The 22,076-nt window shown below is 48.1% G+C and overlaps 1 protein-coding gene across 1 annotated transcript in view; it reads right to left on the bottom strand.

The window, feature by feature from the left end:
* Positions 1-2,513: 2,513 nt before the first annotated feature.
* Positions 2,514-22,076, bottom strand: part of LOC144929174 (uncharacterized) — a 46,931-nt gene continuing 27,368 nt past the window's right edge. The window contains exons 6-8 of the mRNA XM_078848160.1: positions 5,240-5,266; positions 4,622-4,742; positions 2,514-2,707 (exon numbers count right to left, since the gene is read on the bottom strand). Of these exons, the coding sequence (XP_078704286.1) occupies positions 4,668-4,742; positions 5,240-5,266 (102 nt within the window). The 3' untranslated portion in view covers positions 2,514-2,707; positions 4,622-4,667. The remainder of the gene's footprint in view (positions 2,708-4,621; positions 4,743-5,239; positions 5,267-22,076) is intronic.

Below are 22,076 nucleotides of genomic sequence, written 5' to 3' on the forward strand. Positions count from 1 at the left end.
CCAAGATTACACCTGCCGCTTCTGTGGGGAAATTTGCAGGGCACGAATTGGGCTTTTCAGCCACTTAAAAACACACCAATGAACCCCCTTGGCAGACATCGTCCTTGCATTGAGGGATAGCCAAAGAAGACGATAGAAATCAACATCTCACAGGGCCCTAGTACCAGCCCAGTGACCAGGAACTCAACAGACCAGGCCATGCATGCCAGGAGGTATCCCTGGGCTCCAGTGAAACCCCCATCTGCCAGCTGCCTACTCTATCAGCTCTCCCTACAGCACAGCCTGGTGGCGTACATCCCCTTGGGTCTATCTTGTTGTCCTAATTTAGACTCTTAGAACCTGGGTGTTATGAGGCCCCCATGACCCATTCAGCAATGGGATGTGCTCTATTCAAGCGAGAAGCTGGGTCTTAACCAAACCCCTGGATCTGAACCCAGGGTTCAGATGTGAGTTTGCTGCTTTATTCCTACGCTCAGTCTCAGCTGAACACCCCTGCCAAACACCATGAATTATGGGTAAATTTGGCTTGGCGCCTGATTTCAGGCACCAGCATTCGGGAGCGTTCAGATCCAGCGTTCTAAGAGCCAGGAAGACCAGATCCAGATCCGGGTCATGTGAAGCAGTGTCCATGTCACTGCACAGCTGGAACCAGTTATCCTCCCGACTGGCAGCCTCAGCGGAAAAGCCATGGATCTACTGATGCAAGAGGACTAAACAAACCTTTCTGCCCCCTAGCGATAGGCCTTCCAGATCGGCCATGCTGGAGCTTGGCTTGCTGCCAGGCATGCTGTACCTGTAGGGTTGCCAACTTTCTAATACCAGAAAATTGAACTAGTTGCCTAGTAATCGCAGTCAGAGTCAAAGTATCATACATTTCTCCCCGCCTTTGTCTAGCTACGTTATAAACTCTCTGTTGCAGACTCTCGCTTTTTATGTGTATGTCCAGCGCTCACTACCCTGGAGCCCTGATCTTAGTTGGGGTCTCTAGGCACTCCTCAACAATTGCAATAATAAATAATGTGGAAGTCTATGTGTTAGTGTAAGCTAGATGTGTACACATGAACACCCGTGTGTATCTGCATGTAGGTGTGGGAGTCAGTGGGGGAGGTTTAGATTGGATATTCGGAAAAACTTTTTCACTAAGAGGGTGGTGAAACACTGGAATGCGTTACCTAGGGAGGTGGTAGCATCTCCTTCCTTAGAGGTTTTTAAGGTCAGGCTTGACAAAGCCCTGGCTGGGATGATTTAATTGGGAATTGGTCCTGCTTCGAGCAGGGGGTTGGACTAGATGACCCTCTGGGGTCCCTTCCAACCCTGATATTCTATGATTCTATGATTCTATGTTACTACAGATTTATTGATATAGGTATCTGGACAGGTGTGCATTTCTGAGGTTGTGTTCTATGGATTTGTTTTTGGCCTTCAGGAGTGGGCCTTTAATGGACCCACTACAGCTGTGATAATGTGTGGTCCTAACGAAGGCAGGGGCGATGGAGTGAGCGAGGGTGGGGCCTCGGGGCAGAGGTGGGCAGGGGCAGGGCAAGGGTAGGTGTGGGAGGCAGGACAGGATGGGACGGGAAGGGATGCAGTGAGGGGGATGAGGGTGTGAGGGGATTGGGATGGGGAGGGATGCGGGAATGGTGATGCAGGGGAGTTGGGATGGGGAGGGATCCAGTGAGGGGGACGGGACGGGGAGGGAGGCAATGACGGGGATGCAGGTGCAGGGGGGTTGGGATGGGGAGGAATGCAGTGAGGGGGATGGAGGTGCGGGGGGGGGTTGGGGCGGGGAGAGATGCAGTGATGAGGGATGGGGTGCAGGGGGATTGGGACAGGAAGGAATGCAGTGAGGGGGATGTGGGCACGGGGGGATGCAGTGAGGGGGATGGGGGTGTGGGAGGGATGGGACGGGGAGGGATGGGGTGCAGGGGGTTGGAACGGGGAGGAATGCAGTGAGAGGGATGGGACGGGGAGGGATGCAGTGAGGGGGTGGGGTGGGGGGGTTGGGACGGGGAGGGATGCAGTGAGGGGAATGGAGGTGCGGGGGGTTGGGATGGGAAAGGACGCAGTGAGGGGAATGGGGTGGGGGAGTTGGGGTGGGGAGGGATGCAGTGAGGGGGATGGGGCAGAAAGGATGCAGTGAGGGGGATGGGGGCGCAGCCCCATTCCCAGCACCGGGAGACGGGGATACAGACACCTCCAAGGCCTGGGGGCCGGCGATGGGGTGACAGGTGGCAGTTGGCCATGTGGCACGCGTCCCAGCTGGAGCCCAGCCACGGGAGGAGCGTGAGGAGAAGGGGGCCCTCAAAACCGGACCCCTGGGCCCCGTGTCCCCAGGGCTGTGGCCCCAGCACTGAGGGGCAGCGGAACAGTTCCTCTCAATGTCTTACAGGCCCCTGAGGCCACATGACCCACCCAATTGTAACAATCCATCAGTGAGGACAAACCCGGGGCTTAAAACGATTGGTCAGCACTCTCTGTACGCAGAGGGCCACAATGACACACGACACAACTGGTTCCAAAAAACTAAAGATTTAATATATATAACAGTCACGGGTATTTTACATAAATAGAGCAGGGCCAGCGGGCCCCTGGGAGTACAGGGGCAGCTGTTCGAAGTTACTTCTTTTTCCTCAGGCGCTGGATTGCAGTTTGTACCCACTTGGCCTCTGGATCAGCACAGACTTCCCTGTTGTGGAGAGTCACAAACCTGCAATGGGGAAACATTAGGGAGCTCAGTTATTAACTGGTGAGCGAGATCAGGCAGTGTCCTACCCTGGAGTCAACTTTACAAAGGGTTGTGCAGATGTCAGGGGTGTGACTCCCAAGAAATACAATGAATACCCCAGAAAGGAAACCAGGGTCTGAATACATCGGTTTTACTGCTTCGCTGCCAGCCTCTGCTGTCGTATTTGTGCTGCTCGTGGCATACTGCTATAAGGCAGCCCGGGAGAGGTCTTTTGCCTCATGTACCTGGTGCACTCACCAGCTGTCAGCTGGCTAGCATCTGCAGAGGACTGAAGGAGGAGAATTTCCCTGGCTGCCAGGCGGTAACATTAAAATACTTTGCATTTCTATGGTTCCTTTTACCCGAGGATCTCAAAGCAGATTTCATGCTTCCCCTGTGAAGTACTGTAGTTACAGATGGGTAAACTGAGGCAGGGAAAGGTTAGGGGACCTGCCCACAGCTAGTGCAGTGTTTCTTCATCCCAAACCAATAGGCAATGCTTTGACAACTTCTAGTTATAACAGTCTCTAGCTCATGCAGCACCTCCTATCCCAACACGCTTCACCCCATACACATACGCTCCCACCACTGGATTGCAACAGCTGAGTTCAGCACACAGCGGTTCAGGAAAGGAAGAAAAGCATGGTCTTAGGGGCTGAGTCTCCTCTCACAGACACTGGTGTCAATCGAGAGTAACTCCATTGACGTCCGTGGAGTCCTGTGTATGTGAAAGGAGAATCGGGTCCTTTGTGGCTGAGTGAAATTACCCAGTTGGTTTAGGCAGGCTGAACGGAGTAACTCAGATTGAAGTCTGCCTGGGGTCCAGTGGTTAACACCCTTATCTTGCCAAAGTGCCACGAGATCTCCAATGACCACAAGGGGTCCGCACCTCGGTTTTACTCCTCAAGCCCTTCCGTCTGATCTGAAATGTCCCCCTTATCAGGAAGCCAGAATAAAGAAGAATCTATGGCTACTTATGACAAGGCTGCTGCTGCTGAATTGGGCCCAGCTCTAATGAGCGTGCGCCCTTTTCGTTTACTCTGCGCTGGCTGGGTCAGGAGTGTAGCCGCTGTGCCTTTAACACCTCTGAAGAGCCTCTGGCGTCTTTGTCACACCCCCTATTGCACAGCCCTATGTACTGGGACGGTGCCTTAAAAATAGACAAGGAGGATGGGGGGGAGGGGGCGATTAGGAAGTCAGCCTGGCTTGAATTCCCTGCTCTGCTTTATGTAAAGCTTTCATGTAGCTGTAATTAGTGCGCTGCTACTTAAACAGTGTCTTTACGGTAGAGGAAGGGAAGATAAGGCAAGGTGTGGTTATAGCAGATGCCTCCAGGGCTCAGTGTGTAGCACAATGCATGAGGCATCCAGCGTGGCACTGCCTGGAAAGTCATGTCATTCCCATAAAGTCCCGTTTCATTCGGGTAACTAGTGAGTCTTGACCTGAGCAGTTCCACTGCTTAGCCACATGGGCAGAATGGTCATCAGCCAATCAGAGCCCTCTTTTCCTCTGCAGGGTAAGAATTAATCAATACCGGCCCTTGAAATATGTTCCATACATTTGCCTTTTTACAGTACAATTAATAAAATAATTATTTGATTTACACTTGGGGCCTGATTCGCCTCTCAGTCACACCAGTGTCAAGTCGGAACGACTCTGCTGAAATTAATCAGTGTAAATGAGAAGCAACTCCATTGGAGTCATACGGCTGCAAAACCAGTGTGAGATCGGAATCAGGCTCCTCATTACTTAGTGAAGAGGGCAGTTTCCTGGCTAAGTGACCACAGTATGTGATCCTTCCCCCTCACACTTGCACAAGCTGCATGTCCCTGACACACACCTATTCTATCCTCTGTTCACCACAAAGCAAGGCCTGACTGACTGAAGGCTACTTACACCACAGCAGGTCTCCTACACCCCGGAGAGGTCCTGTAGAAACTCCTCAGGTTAACAAAACGAATAGGTCCCTTCGTGACGCTTGCGCAGCAGGTTGTGTCTTCCGGGATACCTCGTGGAGCTTTTGGGGGAAAGGAAACCAAATGAGAAACAATTTCACACACGTTACATCTCTCTAGTGTCCCCACCTTGGTGTAGACGGAAAAGAGCCCGTACTACGAATTCCGTTCAAAGACAATAATGATGACTTGCAACTACATAGCATCTTCCTAGACAGAAGGAGCCCCAAAACAGCTGGTGAGGGAGTGCCAAATTCAACTTCCCTGGTAGAAGGTGTTTACCCAGCATGCTTTGCTACCCATGATGCTGAACACGCTCCTCCTTCGTCCCTACCCTGGGGGCTGCAGGAAGGGTGGCATAAGAGCCCTGTAGGCCATTACAACACCTACTGGGGAGATCTGGCCATTTTCCAGGCTCTTTGCATCACAAAGCACACAGAATGGGCTATCGAATCTGGCCCTGGAAGTATGATGAGGCCCTCTCTCACCACGACCCCAACAGCACCTCCCCGCACTCCCCACAGCTCTTTGCTGAAAAGGCCTGGCAATGTCCACTGACCTGCATGGGTGCGCTGAAGGGAAAGCCCTAGAAGGAAAATCACCAGAAGAGCTGTGGTCAGGCTGTTCATGATTCTGGGAGGTTTCTCCTCGGCTGGAGAGCTCTGGCCCTGGACTGTTTCCCTGGATGGCTGGGATGAACTGACAGCCTTGGACAGAGCTGCGGAATTTAAACCTGCCCGTGAAGATGTGCAATTCACCCTTTTCCCGGAGTTTGGAGAACTCTGACTGAATTTCTGCAGAAAGCTGAATCTGGTCATTCTTAGAACCCAACCTTGTTTCCCCTTTGTCTGGAGTGAGTCATGACCACGACCATGACCGCACAGTACCAAAGTACTACAATAGTCTTATAACGGAGTCCCAGATAGTCCCCCTAGACACTAGGTCTATCTTGCTGCAATCACAAACTCCTTTTGAGCCTCACCTAGGGTTAGAGCAGACTCTGGCACTGCACAAAAATCCTCAAATTCCTCCTCAGAAGCCAAGCTACCACTCTCAACAGACATAGGGTTGAAGCCATCGCCCTCCCGCTCCTCTCCCCCCTTTGCCGCTTTCCCTGCTGTCCACAGCCAAAGCAGGAGAATCAGAGCCATACTCTCTCTGGTTGCGTTATGATATTAGGCTGCTTAGACCTGGCTGAAATGTTATTACCGATTAAAACATCAGCGGGCAGCAAATTTCTGATGCCTACGATTAACAGCCCCTTAAAATCTGCCCACTCAGGGCGAACGTTAGCCAGGGGCACAATCACAGAAAATTCATCCAAAGCTGGAATATTTCAACTTTCGCCAGGAAGTCTGTCCTTTTCCCCTACCAAACTTTCCTTAACCAAAGTGACTTGCGATGCCACATCGCTCCAGCCTGAACATTCAGTGCTATTCACTCCAGCACTCTTAAATTCTTCACTACCTTCCCAAGACTCAGTCCTAATATAGTTTATGAGGCCATTCTCCTCCTTTACAATTTCCTCTGGGATCACAGTGGTAGCCTTGGGACTCATGGGGGGGAAGCTGTGGGTGCAGATTGTGGGGCGACCTTAAGTTTGGGGCAATTTGGTTTGATATGGCCAGGAGCCCGACAGTGAGGGCAGGCTGCCTGCCTCCCCTTAGGGCAAGGGGTTTTAAAATCCAGGCTCCCTTAAGGTTGTTTAAGAAAGTTGGGATTAGGTTTATTCCTAGACCCTCCTTCTTCTTTACCTGGGGAACAAGAGGATTTCCCTTCCCCTAGGGTTTGTGCCCCCATGAGCCCTTGACTCATCAGCAATGTCTGCTGCCTCCGAAACTGGGGAAGGCTTTTGGTCACGGATGGCCACTTTTCCCTCATCAGTGCCTGTCCACAACAACTGTGTGTGTGCCAACAGATGGAACAGGTTTTCATCGTTACCTTCAGCACCTGCCCCCTTATCCATTTTTCCATAACATTACACGTCATGCACATATTTGACATGAGTGACGCTGTCAAACATTTTAAGATTTCTGTACTTCAGCGGACGGGACTCAGGGGTAAACTTAAACCTTTTCAGTACCATAGGTGCCGACTCCGTGGGTGCTCCGGAGCCGGCGCACCCACCGGCAGCCCCCCGTCAGCTCTCCCCCATCATCTCCTGCCCGCCAGTGGGCCCCACAGATCAGCGCCTCCCCCTCCCTCCCGCCCACCGCAATCAGCTGTTTTGCGGCCTGCTCCTGGGGCAAAGTCTGTGAGCAAAGCTCTCGGCTCTTGATTGAAGGCTCTCTTTTTTATGGGATGTTCCCCTATTTTTGCATAATTTCTCAAGGCCTTTTGTGTCAAGACCCTCATACGAACACACACACCCTTGCCTGGCTGCTGCCGGCTGTGGAGCAGTGACGTGCATCCCCAGGGCTTGGGGTTCAGTGGGATCCCGCCTCCTCCCACCTGTCAGCTATGCTCCCTGCTCTGGGCCAGCTCCACTCAGCAGCAAGGAAGAGCTGGAGCAGGAGCTGCCAGCCCCACCAGAGGAACAGGAATAGGGAGTGCGCTCAGCCACGCCGTAATGGCACCTCCAGCCACTGCCTTCAGTGCTGCTCCTCTGTCGCCAGGATCTCTGGGACGCATCCAGAGGACTTCCGGGACCAGAGTCAAGCCGGGGCCATGTGCACACAGAAAAGCAATAGGGCTTGGACCCCAGGTCCCAGCTTAACATGGGCTCAGACCTGCCAGCCCTGCAGGGTCCTGGGACCCTAGGTCCAATGCCTAGGTTAGCACAATTGGTGTGTGGACGCAAGGGGGGAAGGGAGTTAGGCTTGAGCCCGGGCTTCCATTGCTGTGTAGACATACCCTAAGACTGTCCAGTCTGTCCTACCACCCAGGCAAGCTGGACTGAGTAATAAATGGTGACACACAACAAAAGTTGCACAATATTCAGGTTGTTTCCAGTCCCAAGAGACCAGTCACTTACCCCAGATCAATGTGTACCTTAGATCTCACAGCAAAGACAATGCCTGTAGCCAATGCTGTAATAAACTAGGAAAAAGACCTGAGAATTATTTACGGGTTAAAGCAAGCAGACATGTACACACACACAAGAATTTCACTCTGAATCCTAAGAGAGACAGAGTTGTAGCGATCTGTCAATTCAAAGTGTCAGGGCAGATCCAGAAGGTAATCACTGGAGATCGCTGGCTTCAGTTTGGTATCTCTGGCCCTGGGAGAGTTCAAACAGCAAAGAGATGGAAAATTTTCCTGTGTCTTTTATTTCCTTCTTTCAGCCTCCCAGTCCCAAGGACAACTTCCTTGCAGGTAGCATTTCCAAGGTGCAACAGGGCCTATAACCAATCCTTTGTAGTGCGATATTCCTTGATGGCCAATCTGATTTTGATAGTCCTTCTGGATGGGCAGGGGGAAACACTCTTCCCATCTGAGTTCACAAGTTCAGAGCAAACATTTTCAAAGTTATAAAGCAAACCTTACATATTGCCTTATAGCATGGAATACAGACATTACAGGTGAGATTAATCCAAGCAGCAACATGCCAGCATTTCAGAGACTCTAAACCCTAAATACATTCTTATAAGACTAATACCTGTTTTGAGCAACACCACCACATAAGTGAACTGGTCGGATTGCCAGCTATGAGTTTGTCAGTTCCTAACTAATGCCTGCAGCCTGAGCAAGAGCTGGCACCTGGCCTGCCAGGAACACACGGGAGCCTTCGTTTGTTATATGTGTGTAACGCACTTTGCAAAACGGGGCCTTGATCTTTGAGTGGCACCTCTGGGTGCTACTGCAATATAAATAATAATTTACAAAGCTAGGAGAGCTACGTAGCCTTTTCTTGTAATGTCCCCAAAGTCAGCCTAAAGCACCAGAGTGCATTCGTTACGAGACTCTGCTACATACAACTTAGAGTATGTTCCGTTTCTAGAAGCCTGTGACAAACGTTAGCTTGTTTCTGAAATAGCATGATTCTTGTTTGAATCCAAGCCGACATGTCGAGCCCTGGCCCTGAAGTATGTTTTAATAGGCAGAAATTCCTTTGGAAACCACTTGCGTCGGTGTTAGAATGACCAGGGCATCAGCATCTGGGAGCAGCGAGCGTTTTATCTGGGAATTCTTGACTTGAACTCAGGAGCTAGGCGTGATGGGTCTGCCACACACAAAGCGGTCAGAGATCAGGGGATGGGGAGGGTTCGATGGGTCCAATATCTTCCACCAGGAGAATAATCTCCTGTTGGATTTGATTTCATAAGAGATGAATGCTGAATTGTACTCCAGGTGTATCAAATTAGCAAGATAGCACATGTCCCTTCTACAAAAATATCGAAACAATTCATGTCATTTGCTTCTTAGGATACTTGCTTGTTTGTACATGTTCCATTTTGTGTATTTGTACTTAAACCACTAAATTACCCTGAAAATCAGAGGCCCCTTTATTGCAAAATCAGCAAGCACTCATCTCAGCACTTTTCTGCAGCTGCTTCTAGAGATGAATTTTAGAAATGTGGAACAACAGTGCACGAGCTCATCATTCGGCAAACTCCCCCTTACCCCCCATTTCTATTTGATTTAAACCAATTGACTTTTCGAGGGAAAAGGAGGGAAGAAATTCTGTGAAGGATCCCACAGAAACAGAACTGTCTTCTTTAATTCAGCACAGTTGCAACACCTCAATCTGAGAAAGAGGCAGGAAATGAGCTACAGCTGAGATCAGTCTCTCCTCTAAGTATTGTGCAAGGCCTCTTCTAAAAGGTTTTCTAAAAGTGGGATCCTTTTTTTCAAAAGGAAATTATTTCATTTAGCCATAAATGCCTGAAAAACATCACAGATGTGCAGTGTAATTGTAGTTTCTGTGCAGAGTTACTGCCTTTAATGAATTATAATTAATCTTGAGCTGGTGAAAGGTGCCAGACAGACAGTGCTAAATACTGAGATCCTCTGTTTTCCCACAAAATGAGGACTCCGCGGGCAGCAACAGCGCAAGATTCCCCCACATGCTTCCCAGCCAATGTCCATCAAAGAGGCCACCTCACAGCTGAAGGGCAGAAGCTCAATTCCTTGTCTATGTTGAGGACATGCTTCAGCCGTCGGTGGCCAGCAACTGCTGCAGCTGCTCTAATGCAAACCCTTAGAGCAGACAAGCAAAGTGGCCGATCCCAACAGTGCAGCTACTCCCGGTTCCAAGCAGAGGTAAGCTGCACCCAGGCAAATCATAGTTTTCCAGAGCTACAAGTTTGCAGCTACACCAGTGGCTGGAATCGAGGCAAATCCACAGTGTAAACAAGGCCTTCATCTCTATGACCCTTCAAATCCTTAGAGAAACAATTGGGTGAGGTAATATCTTTTCTTGGAGCGATTCTGCTGGTGAGAGAGACAGGCTTTCGAGCCACCCAGAGCTCTTCCTCAGGTCTGGGAAAGGTACTTTGAGTGTCACAGCTAAAGGTGGAACAGATTGTTTGGCGTGAGTAGTTAGCACGTATGGTAACGGACCAATCAAGGTAGAGTGGCCAGTTAATACCTCTGCAGTCATAGGATAAAAGAGGGGGTTAGTGGGTTATAGATTGTTGTAATAAACCATAAATCCAGTGTCTTTGTTCAGTCCATGGTTTTCAGTGGTTTGCAAAGTTACAAATTTAAACTCCCAGGCTGGTCCTACCTTCATAGATCCAGTAACCACCCCAACCACACCAAGAAAATTGTTATCTACAGCCAGGCAAACAGATACCATGGAATATGCTCTGAGGAGAAAGTCCTGGATACACACCTTAACACACTCAAAATCACCTTCACCAAACAAGGATGCTCTACCAGAGAAGTAGATCCCATCATGGAATGGGCTACCCAAACACCCCAAGAGAACTTGCTTCAATACAGAAATAAACCCCACTCTGACCGCACAGCCCGAGTTGTCACTGTGACGTTGCACTCCATATGTTTTATGGAAATAGGTTTATAGGGGTGAATATGATGTAACTGGAATATGCTTTGTGCAAAAGGTCTCTTGTAAGGTATCATTACAAAGCTTATAATCTACTGAATATATCCTATTTGTATGAATGTATCATTCATGTATCTGAAACTAGAAATATGAAGTGTAACTCTGAGGTCCTATTGTAATTATGCAAAGTGTGAGCCATTAATGGTGGTTTAGAATCCTGATGGCTCTGTTTACTTGCAAGGACAATTGGTTGTAAATGGCTCTGTTTACTTGCAAGCCTTCCCGTGTAGTGTAGCCCAGCCAGTGGGTAATGAAGAAGGAGGTCTTACAGTGACATGTGACCATGTCACCTGATACTGGAATCTATCTTAAACCTGGTGCTTTTCCATTCAGAAGGAGGGGTGGGGACCCAGAGAAACAAAGGATTCCCGCCTTGTGTCAAAGAGATAAAAGGAGGTGGAACAGGACAAAGGGGGCCAGTCATGAGAAAGCTCCTGTTTAACACCTAAGATGTCAGCTGGAACTAACAAGGGCTGTACCAGGGGAAAGGATTGGGCCCAGACTAGGAAGGAGTCTAGTCTGTGAAAGAAACTTATTGGAACATCTCTGTGGGTGATATTACTAGTAATCAGTTTCTTAATGTACAGTATTAGGCTCAGACTTGCACGTTTTGTTTTATTTTGCTTCGTGACTTACTTTGTTATGTCTATTACTTGAAACCACTTAAATCCTACTTTTTATATTTAATAAAATCACTTTTGTTTATTAATGAACCCAGAGTAAGTGATTAATACTCGGTGGGGGGGGGGAAACAGCTGTGCATATCTATCAGTGTTATAGAGGGCAGACAATTTATGAGTCTAACGGATTTATTTGGGGTTTGGCTCCCATTGGGAGCTGGGTGTCTGGGTGCTGGAGATAGGTACTTGCTGAGCTGTTTTCAGTTAAGTCTGCAGCTTTGGGGGCGTGGACCAGACCTGGGTCTGTGTTTGTAGGTGGCTAGCATGTCTGGCTCAACAAGGCAGGGAAAATGGGCTCAGTCCCAAGCTGGCAGGGAAAATGGGCTCAGAGGTAATTTCAGCATGTCAGGTGACAGTACCAAGGGGTATTTGTGACCGAACCTGTCACAGTCACCTACCATCCCACACTGGAACCCATCTGGGGTATCATCAAACAACTATGACCCATACTCGATGGGGACCCCATCCTGAAAGAAATCTTTCCTGACCCCACTTCTGGCCTTCAAACAAGCACCCAAGCTCTCTGAGTTCATCATCAGAAGCAAGCTCCCCACAGACCAAGACACACCAACTCAAAGCAGCATCAGAGCCCCCCAGAGCAACCAAAACGAACTACACTCACTGATTACTTCATATTGGGCCAGAATCTCAGCTGGCATAAATTGACATATTTCCATTGACTTCACTGAGACCTCAGGCAGCCCTTTGTATGCAGCACCTTTTGCCCTTCTCCAGATGGCCAGTGAATTGGGAAGGCCCCTAGTCAGAAGAGGACTGCCTCCCTAGATAAGGGGTTTTCCATGTAGATTCGTGGAGGGATTATGGGAAAACCCCTGTGGGACTGGAAGCTCAGCACTCCCCACAAAACTACCCTTTTCAGTGCCAGAAATCTCCACTCTCTCCATGCAGCCCACATTCTGCTAAGCCCCCTCTCTGATCCCAGCATACAGTCCCTCTTGGGACGGGGGTATGGACGGGCAGACATACACACACACGCACAATGTATCCCATGAATTAAAATTACATTTCATTCATGGAATAGTCCCTACGCTGCTGATGATCTCAATAAATGAGCAGACACCATTCTATTCCTTGGGAAAATGAAACTAGAGACTGACGCTGTGAAAACAGATTCCTGTTTCATAAGGCTGGACAGCAGATCCTCTTTGCTGCTCTGGCTAATGGTGCCATCATGTGGCCAGTTCTGTTTACTAATGGAAAGCTTCCATACATTAAACATTTTTTCTGTGTAATTCACCCTTCCTCGCTTTGCTACAGTATTAGCCAAAGCTTTGCCCAGATCTTTGCTACTGAGGAATGGACCCCAAACACACTCTGTTAAGCTGAAACTGGAAAACTGGCAACAATGTCGCTGGCACAGAAATCCTAAATTCCAAGCTACCCAAATCAGCCTCAGACATCTCTAAAATCCTCTACCGAGTGTGGGAATTCCCAGTCACTCTGCCAACTCCTAGATGCCTTCGTTACACAAGGAAACACCTGTTCATATACATTTCTGTTCTGGGAAAACTGTCACTGATTTCTCCCAACTCCTGATGGATGACATAGCAAAAAGAGATGATAACAAGTCCATGGAGCTTGAGACATTTGCAGAGATGACTCCACTTGACTTCCAGTGTGGTCATGTGAATTATGCTGGATGGAATAATTGTAGATGTGTAGATATAGCAGAAGCCAGACCTCTGGAGGAGGAGGAGCAGCCAGCAATATATCATGCCCTAGCTGATAGTCAGGGAGCAGTCTACCAGACTGCCAGACCTTTCATGGTATACGGATGACAAAACAGATGTGTGGCATACAGCCGTCAGTCACAAAGCAGCTACCACAAAGTGCATGGCTCCAGATGAAACTGGGATTATAAAAATGGTGACTGAAGGAATGACAAATGCTTTTTGCATGGCAACTGGAACAAGGCCAGACAACAGCCAGCCGTTTATGAACATTGCAGTGTCTACTGGGGCCTCACCTGAAACTGAGGCAACTTTGTGCATGATAAGAAAGAATGGAACACAAGAAATCAAGCAGTTTGGAACCGGTAGGCTGCAAAGGGGTGAGATAGACCGCTTTGATCCCATGAAAGGCATAATCTCAAATCCATAAGCACCATCTCCATGGGTGCTCCAGGGCTGGGGCACCCATGCGAAAAAAATAGTGGGTGCTCAGCACCCCCATGGATCAGCTCCTTCTCCTTTCCCCCAGCCCCTCCCGCCCACCACAATCAGATGTTCAGCAGTGTGCAGGAGGCACTGGGGGCGAGGGGGAGTATTGGGGGAAGGAAGAGGTGGGGTGGGGACGGGAAGAGGCAGGGTGGGGGCGGAGCAGGGAAGATGCGAGAGATTCCAGAGGACGGGAAGAGAGCGAATATAGTGCCCATCTATAAAAAGGGACTTGTCAAGAACAAATTGTGTCAAACCAACCGGATAGCTTTCTTTGACAGGGTAACAAGTCTTGTGGATAGGGGGGAAATGGTAGACGTGGTATATCTTGACTTTAGTAAGGCTTTTGATACTGTCTTGCATGACCTTCTCATAAACAAACTAGGGAAATGCAATCTAGATGGAGCTACAATAAGGTGGATGCAGAACTGGTCAGAAAACCGTTCCCAGGGAGTAGTTATCAGTGGCTCACAATCATGCTGGAAGGGCATAACGAGTGGGGTCCCGCAGGGATCGGTTCTGGGTCCAGTTCTGTTCAATATCTTCATCAATGATTTCGGTAATGGTATAGAAAGTACACTGCGGATGATACCAAGCTGGGAGGGGTTGCAAGTGCTCTGTCCAGTTCTGGGTGCCACATTTCAGGAAAGATGTGGACAAATTGGAGAGTCCAGAAAAGAGCAACAAAAATGAATAAAGGTCCAGAAAACATGACCTATGAGGGAAGAGTGAAAAATTGGGGTTGTTTAGTCTGGAAAAGAGAAGACTGAGGGGGGACATGATAACAGTTTTCAATTACGTAAAAGGTTGTTACGAGGAGGAGGGAGAAAAAAATTCTTAACCTCTGAGGATAGGACAGGAAGCAATGGGCTTAAATTGCAGCAAGGGAGGTTTAGGTTGGACATTAGAAAAAACTTCCTAACTGTCAGGGTGGTTAAGCACTGGAATGAATTGCCTAGGGAGGTTGTGGATTCTCCATCACTGGAGGTCTTTAAGAGCAGGTTAAACAAACACATGTCAGCAATGATCTAGAGAATACTTAGTCCTGCCATGAGTGCAGAGGACTTGTCAAGGTTCCTTCCTTCCTTCTGAACTCTAGGGTACAGATGTGGGGACCTGCATGAAAACCTCCTAAGCTTATTTTTACCAGCTTAGGTTAAAACTTCCCCAAGATACAAACTATTTTACCTTTTGCCCTTGGACTTTATTGCTGCCACCACCAAACGTCTAACAGATATACAACCGGGAAAGAGCCTGTTTGGAAACGTCTTTCCCCCAAAAATCCTCTCAAACCCTATACCCCCTTTCCTGGGGAAGGTTTGATAAAAATCCTCACCAATCTGCATAGGTGAACACAGAACCAAACCCTTGGATCTTAAGAACAATGAAAAAACAATCAGATTCTTAAAAGAAAAGAAAAAGTAAAAGAATCACCTCTGTAAAATCAGGATGGTAAATACCTTACAGGGTAATTAGATTCAAAACATAGAGAATCCCTCTAGGCAAAACCTTAAGTTATAAAAAGACACAAAAACAGGAATCTACATTCCATTCAGCACAGCTTATTTTATCAGCCATTTAAAGAAAACAGAATCTCACGCATCTCTAGCTAGATTACTTACTAAGTTCTAAGACTCCATTCCTGTTCTGTTCCCAGCAAAAGCATCACACAGACAGAGAGAGAGACTTTGTTTCTCCCTCCCCCCAGCTTTTGAAAGTATTTTAACCCTTTACAGGTGAAAGTGTTTTTCCTCTGGCCAGGAGGGATTTTAAAGGTGTTTACCCTTCCCCTTTATATTTATGACAGGACTGGGCTAGATGACCTCTCAAGGTCCCTTCCAGTCCTATGATTGCACAGATGCTCCTCAGTGACTGGATTGTGAAGTGTGAACAGAGATTGTCCCCTGGTTGTGAAGTGCACTGTGCTGGCAGGTTTCACGACATCACACGATCAGTCAAAGTAGCACTTGGCAGCCATTCTGCAATAGCAAGGCAGCAGATCACAAGGAAGCAGATTCACACATGTTCTTGCATGTTGCTCATGCAAAGCAAGCCCTTAGTGTAAACAGGGTGCTCACATGGACTTTGGACTCAGCTGCTGCATCAAGGTGCCCAAGACACTGCTCTATCTGTGGGGTAGATCAATGCTATTTCAAACCAGGTGTTGGCCAAAAGAAGAGAGTCAGTCCCATGCACAGAGGGGCTATGGAGCTGGGAACAGACAGTTGTCTTATGCTGCCAAACATTCATGCTCTCGGTGGGTGTGACTCTACTTCCGCTTGCAGTGGCATGGGGGAAAAGAGATGGCTGAAGACAGCAGCTGAGCACCAGAGCAGTGGGTGGAAGAGTTTAAAACACTGCTCCCCCCGAGCAGCAGGAGTGGGGGGCGGGAAGGAGAGCTCCGGAATGCCTCTCACACCCCACCGCAATGCCCAATCCCAAGGCTCTGTGTCTAGGGCATGCACTGAGACTGCTTGTTCTCAACTCCCCACCCCGGGCTTGGGTGTGAGGCTGTGGCCTGCATTAATGCGGTCTGTTGCATTCCCCACCTTGACCTCACTACCTGTGACGTTCACAAAGCAAGCCCATTCTCAGCTCCCTCACAGTCACTGGGCTATTCGCCTGTAATATGGACCGGGCATCCCTTGTCTCAGCAGCGTGGCACAGGTCCACAAAGGGATGACAATACTCAGCGGCGCCATCCCTAACTTTCAGCTGCCTCGAGACATCTAAACACCCCACTGGGGGTTCCCCAAGCCTGCATCAGGCACTGAGGCTCCTTTGTCAAGGCACAGGGAGAGAGAGGCACCAGAGAATGGGATCCACGAGAGCCAGCAGGGAACCACCTGTGCCAACCACTGGGAGATGCCAACAAGAGGGGTTGTGCTAAGCCCTGCCCCTTTCACGGATTTCGGTGCCTGTCTCGGATTGTGATCCACAGCCAGGAACCCCGAAATCGTTTATTGTGCAATTGTCAGGTACCTGCCTAATGTCTGCAGAACAGCCTAGGGGAGAGGGGGAAGGAGGCAGAGGCCTCTGTCCTGTGTTACGTTTACCCAGTGGTTGGGGTACCCACTCACTGTGCTTCACCCCCCACACACACCCTGATGAGAAGGGATTTGAATAGGGCTCTCCCGATGCCCAGGTGAGTGCCCTACTCCTTGGGCATGGGCATCCCTCAGCTGTGCCTCCTGAAGCTGTTCCACCTGAATTAAATATTATTTGGGCCTTGTTCAAATCTCCCCCCTGCCTGTTAGGAAGCGGTGTGAACAGGGATTTCTTCTCTCCCAGGTGGCTGTCCTCCGAGATGGGACATCCCCTCTTGCTCTCCGGAGGCCGTTGCCTTCTTGAGATAGAGGGGGGATTTGGAGAGGAATCACCCACCTCTGACCCTCCCTGGGAGCAGGGAGACTCCTGTTCAAGCCCCTTTACAAAGGAGGGGTTTGAACTGGGGTATCCCACCACCTGGGTGAGCATCTGAACCAGTGGGGACACAATACCGATTCATGTTTTCTTTGGCCCCGATCCATATTTAATTAAAAGTGCAATAGCCCCTCACAGAACAGCCCATTGTTGAGTGGCATGGGCACTCACCTTAGGGCAGAGACAGCTCCAGCTTCTTCCCGGTGTCGGGGCTGAAGTGGGCAGACACAAAATTGAGGGTGGGGGCTGCGCTAGCCATCTTGTGGGTACACATACGGAGTTATTTTTTTAACAATACGCACTTAAACGTGTGTTTTATCTCTGTTATCCTCAAAAGGACAATGAAAATATATACAGACAGATCGGTTTTAAACTCCGTCTCTTGCAGGTCACTGGGGCAACATTTATTCACAGAAAATCAATAGGGAAAAAAGCTAAGCCAATTCATACATACATACCAAAAAGCAAATGCAAACTTCTGGGCAAAAATTACTAGTTAAATAATATCAATAGCTAATTACTTTAAATCAGAGACTGTACAGTATTATATTTTTAAATTAGTCATTTTCACATGCAAAGAAAACAAAACAACACACAGACTATTTAACGCAAAATAAACAACTGACCAAAACTAAGTACACGGTTTTTCCCCAGACAATCAGGCCCATGTTTCTACTCCAGTCAAATCAAAACCCAATCAGTATTTCTCAAACTTAACAAAACACTGCTATTTTGAGTACATAGTTGCATTATCAGCTGTATTTAGAAGCTTTCTGCCAGTTTTGGTCAACATTAAATTGTGCTTCTATGAGTCATGTCCCTTTGGGGAAGTTTATTTGTTTTTCCAGCTTGGATGCCAGATAACATTTAAACATTACTTGATATGAAAAAAACTGCACCAATTCCAGCAGCTACATCCATCCAGTTATGCAATGAAATTTTTCTAGCTTGCGGGTTACCCTAACTCAGTGGTTCCCAAACTTTAACAACCTGTGAACCCCTTTCACTAAAATGTCAAGTCTCACGAACCCCCTCCTAAAAATGAAGGAATATTTCCAGGATTTTCTCCTTTACCTGAACATAAAATAAAAGCAGTGATCTTGGAAATATAAAATTTGTTTTTATGACATGCTTATTACACACTATTTATTATTATTATTTATCATTACAGTATTTTTATTACATTATGAAACCGGCAACACTCTTCCAAGATCTCACTTTCGTAGCTTGTATCACTTTGAATAAGCCTGTTATAAGACAAGGCTCCTATGTTTCCTCAAGGAATATCAGATGTGAAACAGCATGAAGGTATTTAAGAAGCCAACTCAAAAAGATCCTCCTGCACAAGCATTCAGGTCTTGAGCAGTCCAAGCAAACAATGCATGTTACAACAAAGCTTAAACTTGTTCTTCATAATAATTTTGAAAACAACACTAGCTGCCTATTTAATTTTAAAAACAGCAAAAAAAACCCACCTCCCTTTCCATTTCTTATACGGAGTCTTGAAGTTTAAATCTCCTCAGTGTGATAGATATGCTTGCTTTGATCTGCTTAGCTCTTGGAAGTCCAGAGGCTCTGGGCTGCTGGCCCGTGCTGCCTGGGGTCCCGAGGGACAGCTCTGTCCACCATTAGAGAATTTTTTCCCCCCCGAGAACCTCCTGTAACATTTCACGAACCCCAGCCCTGGAGCACCCATGGAGATGGTGCCTATGGATTTGACATTATGCCTTTCATGGGATCAAAGCGGTCTATCTCACCCCTTTGCAGCCTGCCGGTTCCAAAGTGCTTGATTTCTTGTGTTCCATTCTTTCTTATCATGCACAAAGTTGCCTCAGTTTCAGGTGAGGCCCCAGTAGACACTGCAATGTTCATAAACAGCTGGCTGTTCTCTGGCCTTGTTCCAGTTGCCGTGCTAAAAGGATTCGTCATTCCTTCAGTCACCATTTTTATAATTCCAGTTTCATCTGCAGCCATGCACTTTGTGGTAGCTGCTTTCCGGAGCTTTGTGGCTGACGGCCACACATCTGTTTTGTTATCCATACACCAGCAAAGGTCTGGCAGTCTGGTGGACTGCTCCCTGACTATCAGCCAAGGCAGGGCTCGGCAACCTTGGAGAAGTGGTGTGCCAAGTCTTCATTAATTTAAGGTTTCGCATGCCAGTAATAAATTTTACATTTACAGGGGCTCCCTGACGGAACCTCAGACAGGCAGCAGGCTGAGCGGGCTGGTGGCCAGGACCCCAGCTGGCAGGGGGCTGAGCGGCTGGAACCCCAGACCAGCAGTGAGGTGAGCGGGGCCGGCGGCTGGTATCCCAGGCTGGCAGCAGGCTGAGCAGGGCCAATGGCCAGGACCCTGGCTGGCAAGGGCCAGTGGCCGGAACTCCAGACCATCAGCGGGCTGAGCGGGGCTGGCGGACAGAACCCTAGACCAGCGGCGGGCTGAGTGGGGCTGGCGGCCGGGACCCCAGCTGGCAGCAGGGTGTCAGTAAAAATCAGCTCGCTTGCTGCCTTTGGTATGCGTGCCGCAGGTTGCTGATCCCTGAGCTAGGGCATGATATATAGCTGGCTTCTCCTCCTCCAGAGGTCTGGCTTCTGCTACATTTACACATCTACATTTACTCCATCCAGCATAATTCACATGACCACACTGGAAGTCAAGTGGAGTCATCTCTGCAAATGTCTCAAGCTCCATGGACTTACCTCTTTTTGCTATGTCATCCACCAGGAGTTGGGAGAAGTCAGTGACAGAGTTTTCCCAGAACAGAAATGTATCTGAACAGGTTTTTCCTTGGGTAACGAAGGCATCCAGGAGCTGGTGGCGTGACTGCCATTCAGTGCATTCTGTGCTTCCAGTCTGTTTTCTCTGTTTGCCTTTTCCGCATCTTCACATGCTTCAATGCATGGTCAAGCTTTCTCCAAGATGCTTCTCGTCACATCTGGGAGAACATCCTTGTTCATGGAATTGCCAAGTGCCATCCACTTCAAGTGATTCATTGCCTCATTCATCAGTTTGTGGATTCTAACACCACAGATACATGCTTTTCCTCTTAGAGCACGGCTGATGACAGAAGCACCATAGATGTTGGCTTCCACACAGATGTCTTCCAACCCACTTTCCTGCATCACACTGCCTCTATCACCCATGGCATTTGCTGCACAATACATGCCTCCCATCTCAAGGTGGTCATTGTTAAATTCATTTTGATTCCTCCATTTCATCAACTGTGCTTTTCAGTAAATTGCTTCATCATACACAACATCGGACCAGTCTTGGCCCAGAAAGTGGAACATATCCTGAAAATATTTCACCCTGGTCTACACAGTATTAACATCAGTTGTCAGTGAGGGAATCTCTGGAGAGTAGCCAATATTAATAAAATGTCAAAGAGCAGACGGAAAAACTTTTCTCATATCAGTCCTTTCTACAGATAATGACCAATATCTGGATGGATTACATAGTACAAACAAGTTCATACTGTCGTGTGACTGCAGACTTTTGCTTTAACCGAAGACAAAAAGGTAAACGAAAATGCATAAAATATATCACCTGGGGCTAAATATTTCCCCAAACACTACTCTTTTGAGTACATAGTTGCATTATCAATAGTATTTAGAAGCTTTTTGCCAGTTTTGGTCCAAATTAAATTATGTGTTTAGGAGTTATGGTCATTTTTGTAATTGTTATGATTTTTTTCAGATTGGATGCCTGATGTTTAAACACTACGTGATACAGAAAAAGGGCTTCCAGCATCTCCATCCACCAGATATGTGCCTAACATGTGAGATCAATGACATTTTTCTAGCTGATCGGTTTCCCCTTAGTGCCCAGAATGGGTTGGGGCTGGTACTCTATTCTAGAGATGAGCCCAGGGCAGATTCAACCTTCTCCTATATATTCAGGAGTGTTCAGAACAAGGGATTTGGTTCGGACCATTATAGATACATACAGAAGCAAGCTACAATGATCAGATCTAGGACTGAGCCTCTCTGGAGTTGAGGGATGTTTGGATCTGAGTATTGAGTTTGAGGGGGTCAGTCCTCATTTCAGTTTTGGTTTGGGCCCACGCTGAATTCCCCCGAGGCTAGCTGCGAGGCTGTCAAGCTGTTTGCCGTGACTCGAGCATGAGAAGCAACCTCAGAGCACACTGTTAGGAAGCAGGGCACCTACCCCAAATGGCTGTGAGATCTATGCTTAGATTTCACCCACCAATTAGCAAGTGTAAGTTCTTCCGGCACCATAACAGCCATAACATGGAGTCACAGTCAGTCTCCTTGGGTGCTCCAATCTGTCTCTCCACCCAGTGAGCCTGCCTTTGTGATAGATGGTTGGTTAAACCAAGAATCACAGCAATATTCAGCTTACTCCCAGTCCCAAAGGACCAGCCACCTACGCCAGGTCAATTGCACATCAAATGTCACACCAAAGAGAATGCTTGTAGCCAAACCTACAGTAAACTGTGTACAGATTTATTAAATACTATGTAAAGGAAACAAGAGAGCTGAAGGAAGTAAACATACACACACAAATGAGTTCTGATCTTCAGTTTCAAAAGGTAATAGAAGCTTAATAAGCAAGTTCTGTATGTCCTTTAGGGCTACCCCAGGCTAAATAGCTGAGGACTCTTGCTTCTGCCTAGAAAACCTTGTCTGCTCTCCCCTCCCCTCCCCCCTGAGTCCAAGCACCATAGAGAGACAGTTTCTTCTTGTTAGGGGTTTTTTAATCCCCACCCCATCCCCAGAGCTGCAAATTCAGCTGACAGGAGGAATCCACTTGCACGACTCATCTTCATGAGGGAGAGGGGGGAACAGCAGAACAACGGTCTTTTGTCCTCTTTTATGTCCCACAAATAGCCCGTCTGGTGTTGAAAGACATTTCCTGTGGGGCAGGGACCTAACACCTTCGGCTGGAGACCAGCACTTCACACTAGTCAGTGTCTCTCTCCTGTCTGGTGATTTACATGGTCACAGGGGCTCACAGTACAAATGCTCAAATCCCTTCAACAGAGTCTAAACCCTAAATACGTTCTTCTAACTCTAATACCCATTTTAAAGATACTAGCACACAGGGGAACTGGACTGGTTCCAGCTGAGCGTTGGTCAATGTTCC

This window comes from Lepidochelys kempii, chromosome 12 (assembly GCF_965140285.1).
Source record: "Lepidochelys kempii isolate rLepKem1 chromosome 12, rLepKem1.hap1, whole genome shotgun sequence".
Classification (NCBI taxonomy): domain Eukaryota; kingdom Metazoa; phylum Chordata; order Testudines; family Cheloniidae; genus Lepidochelys; species Lepidochelys kempii.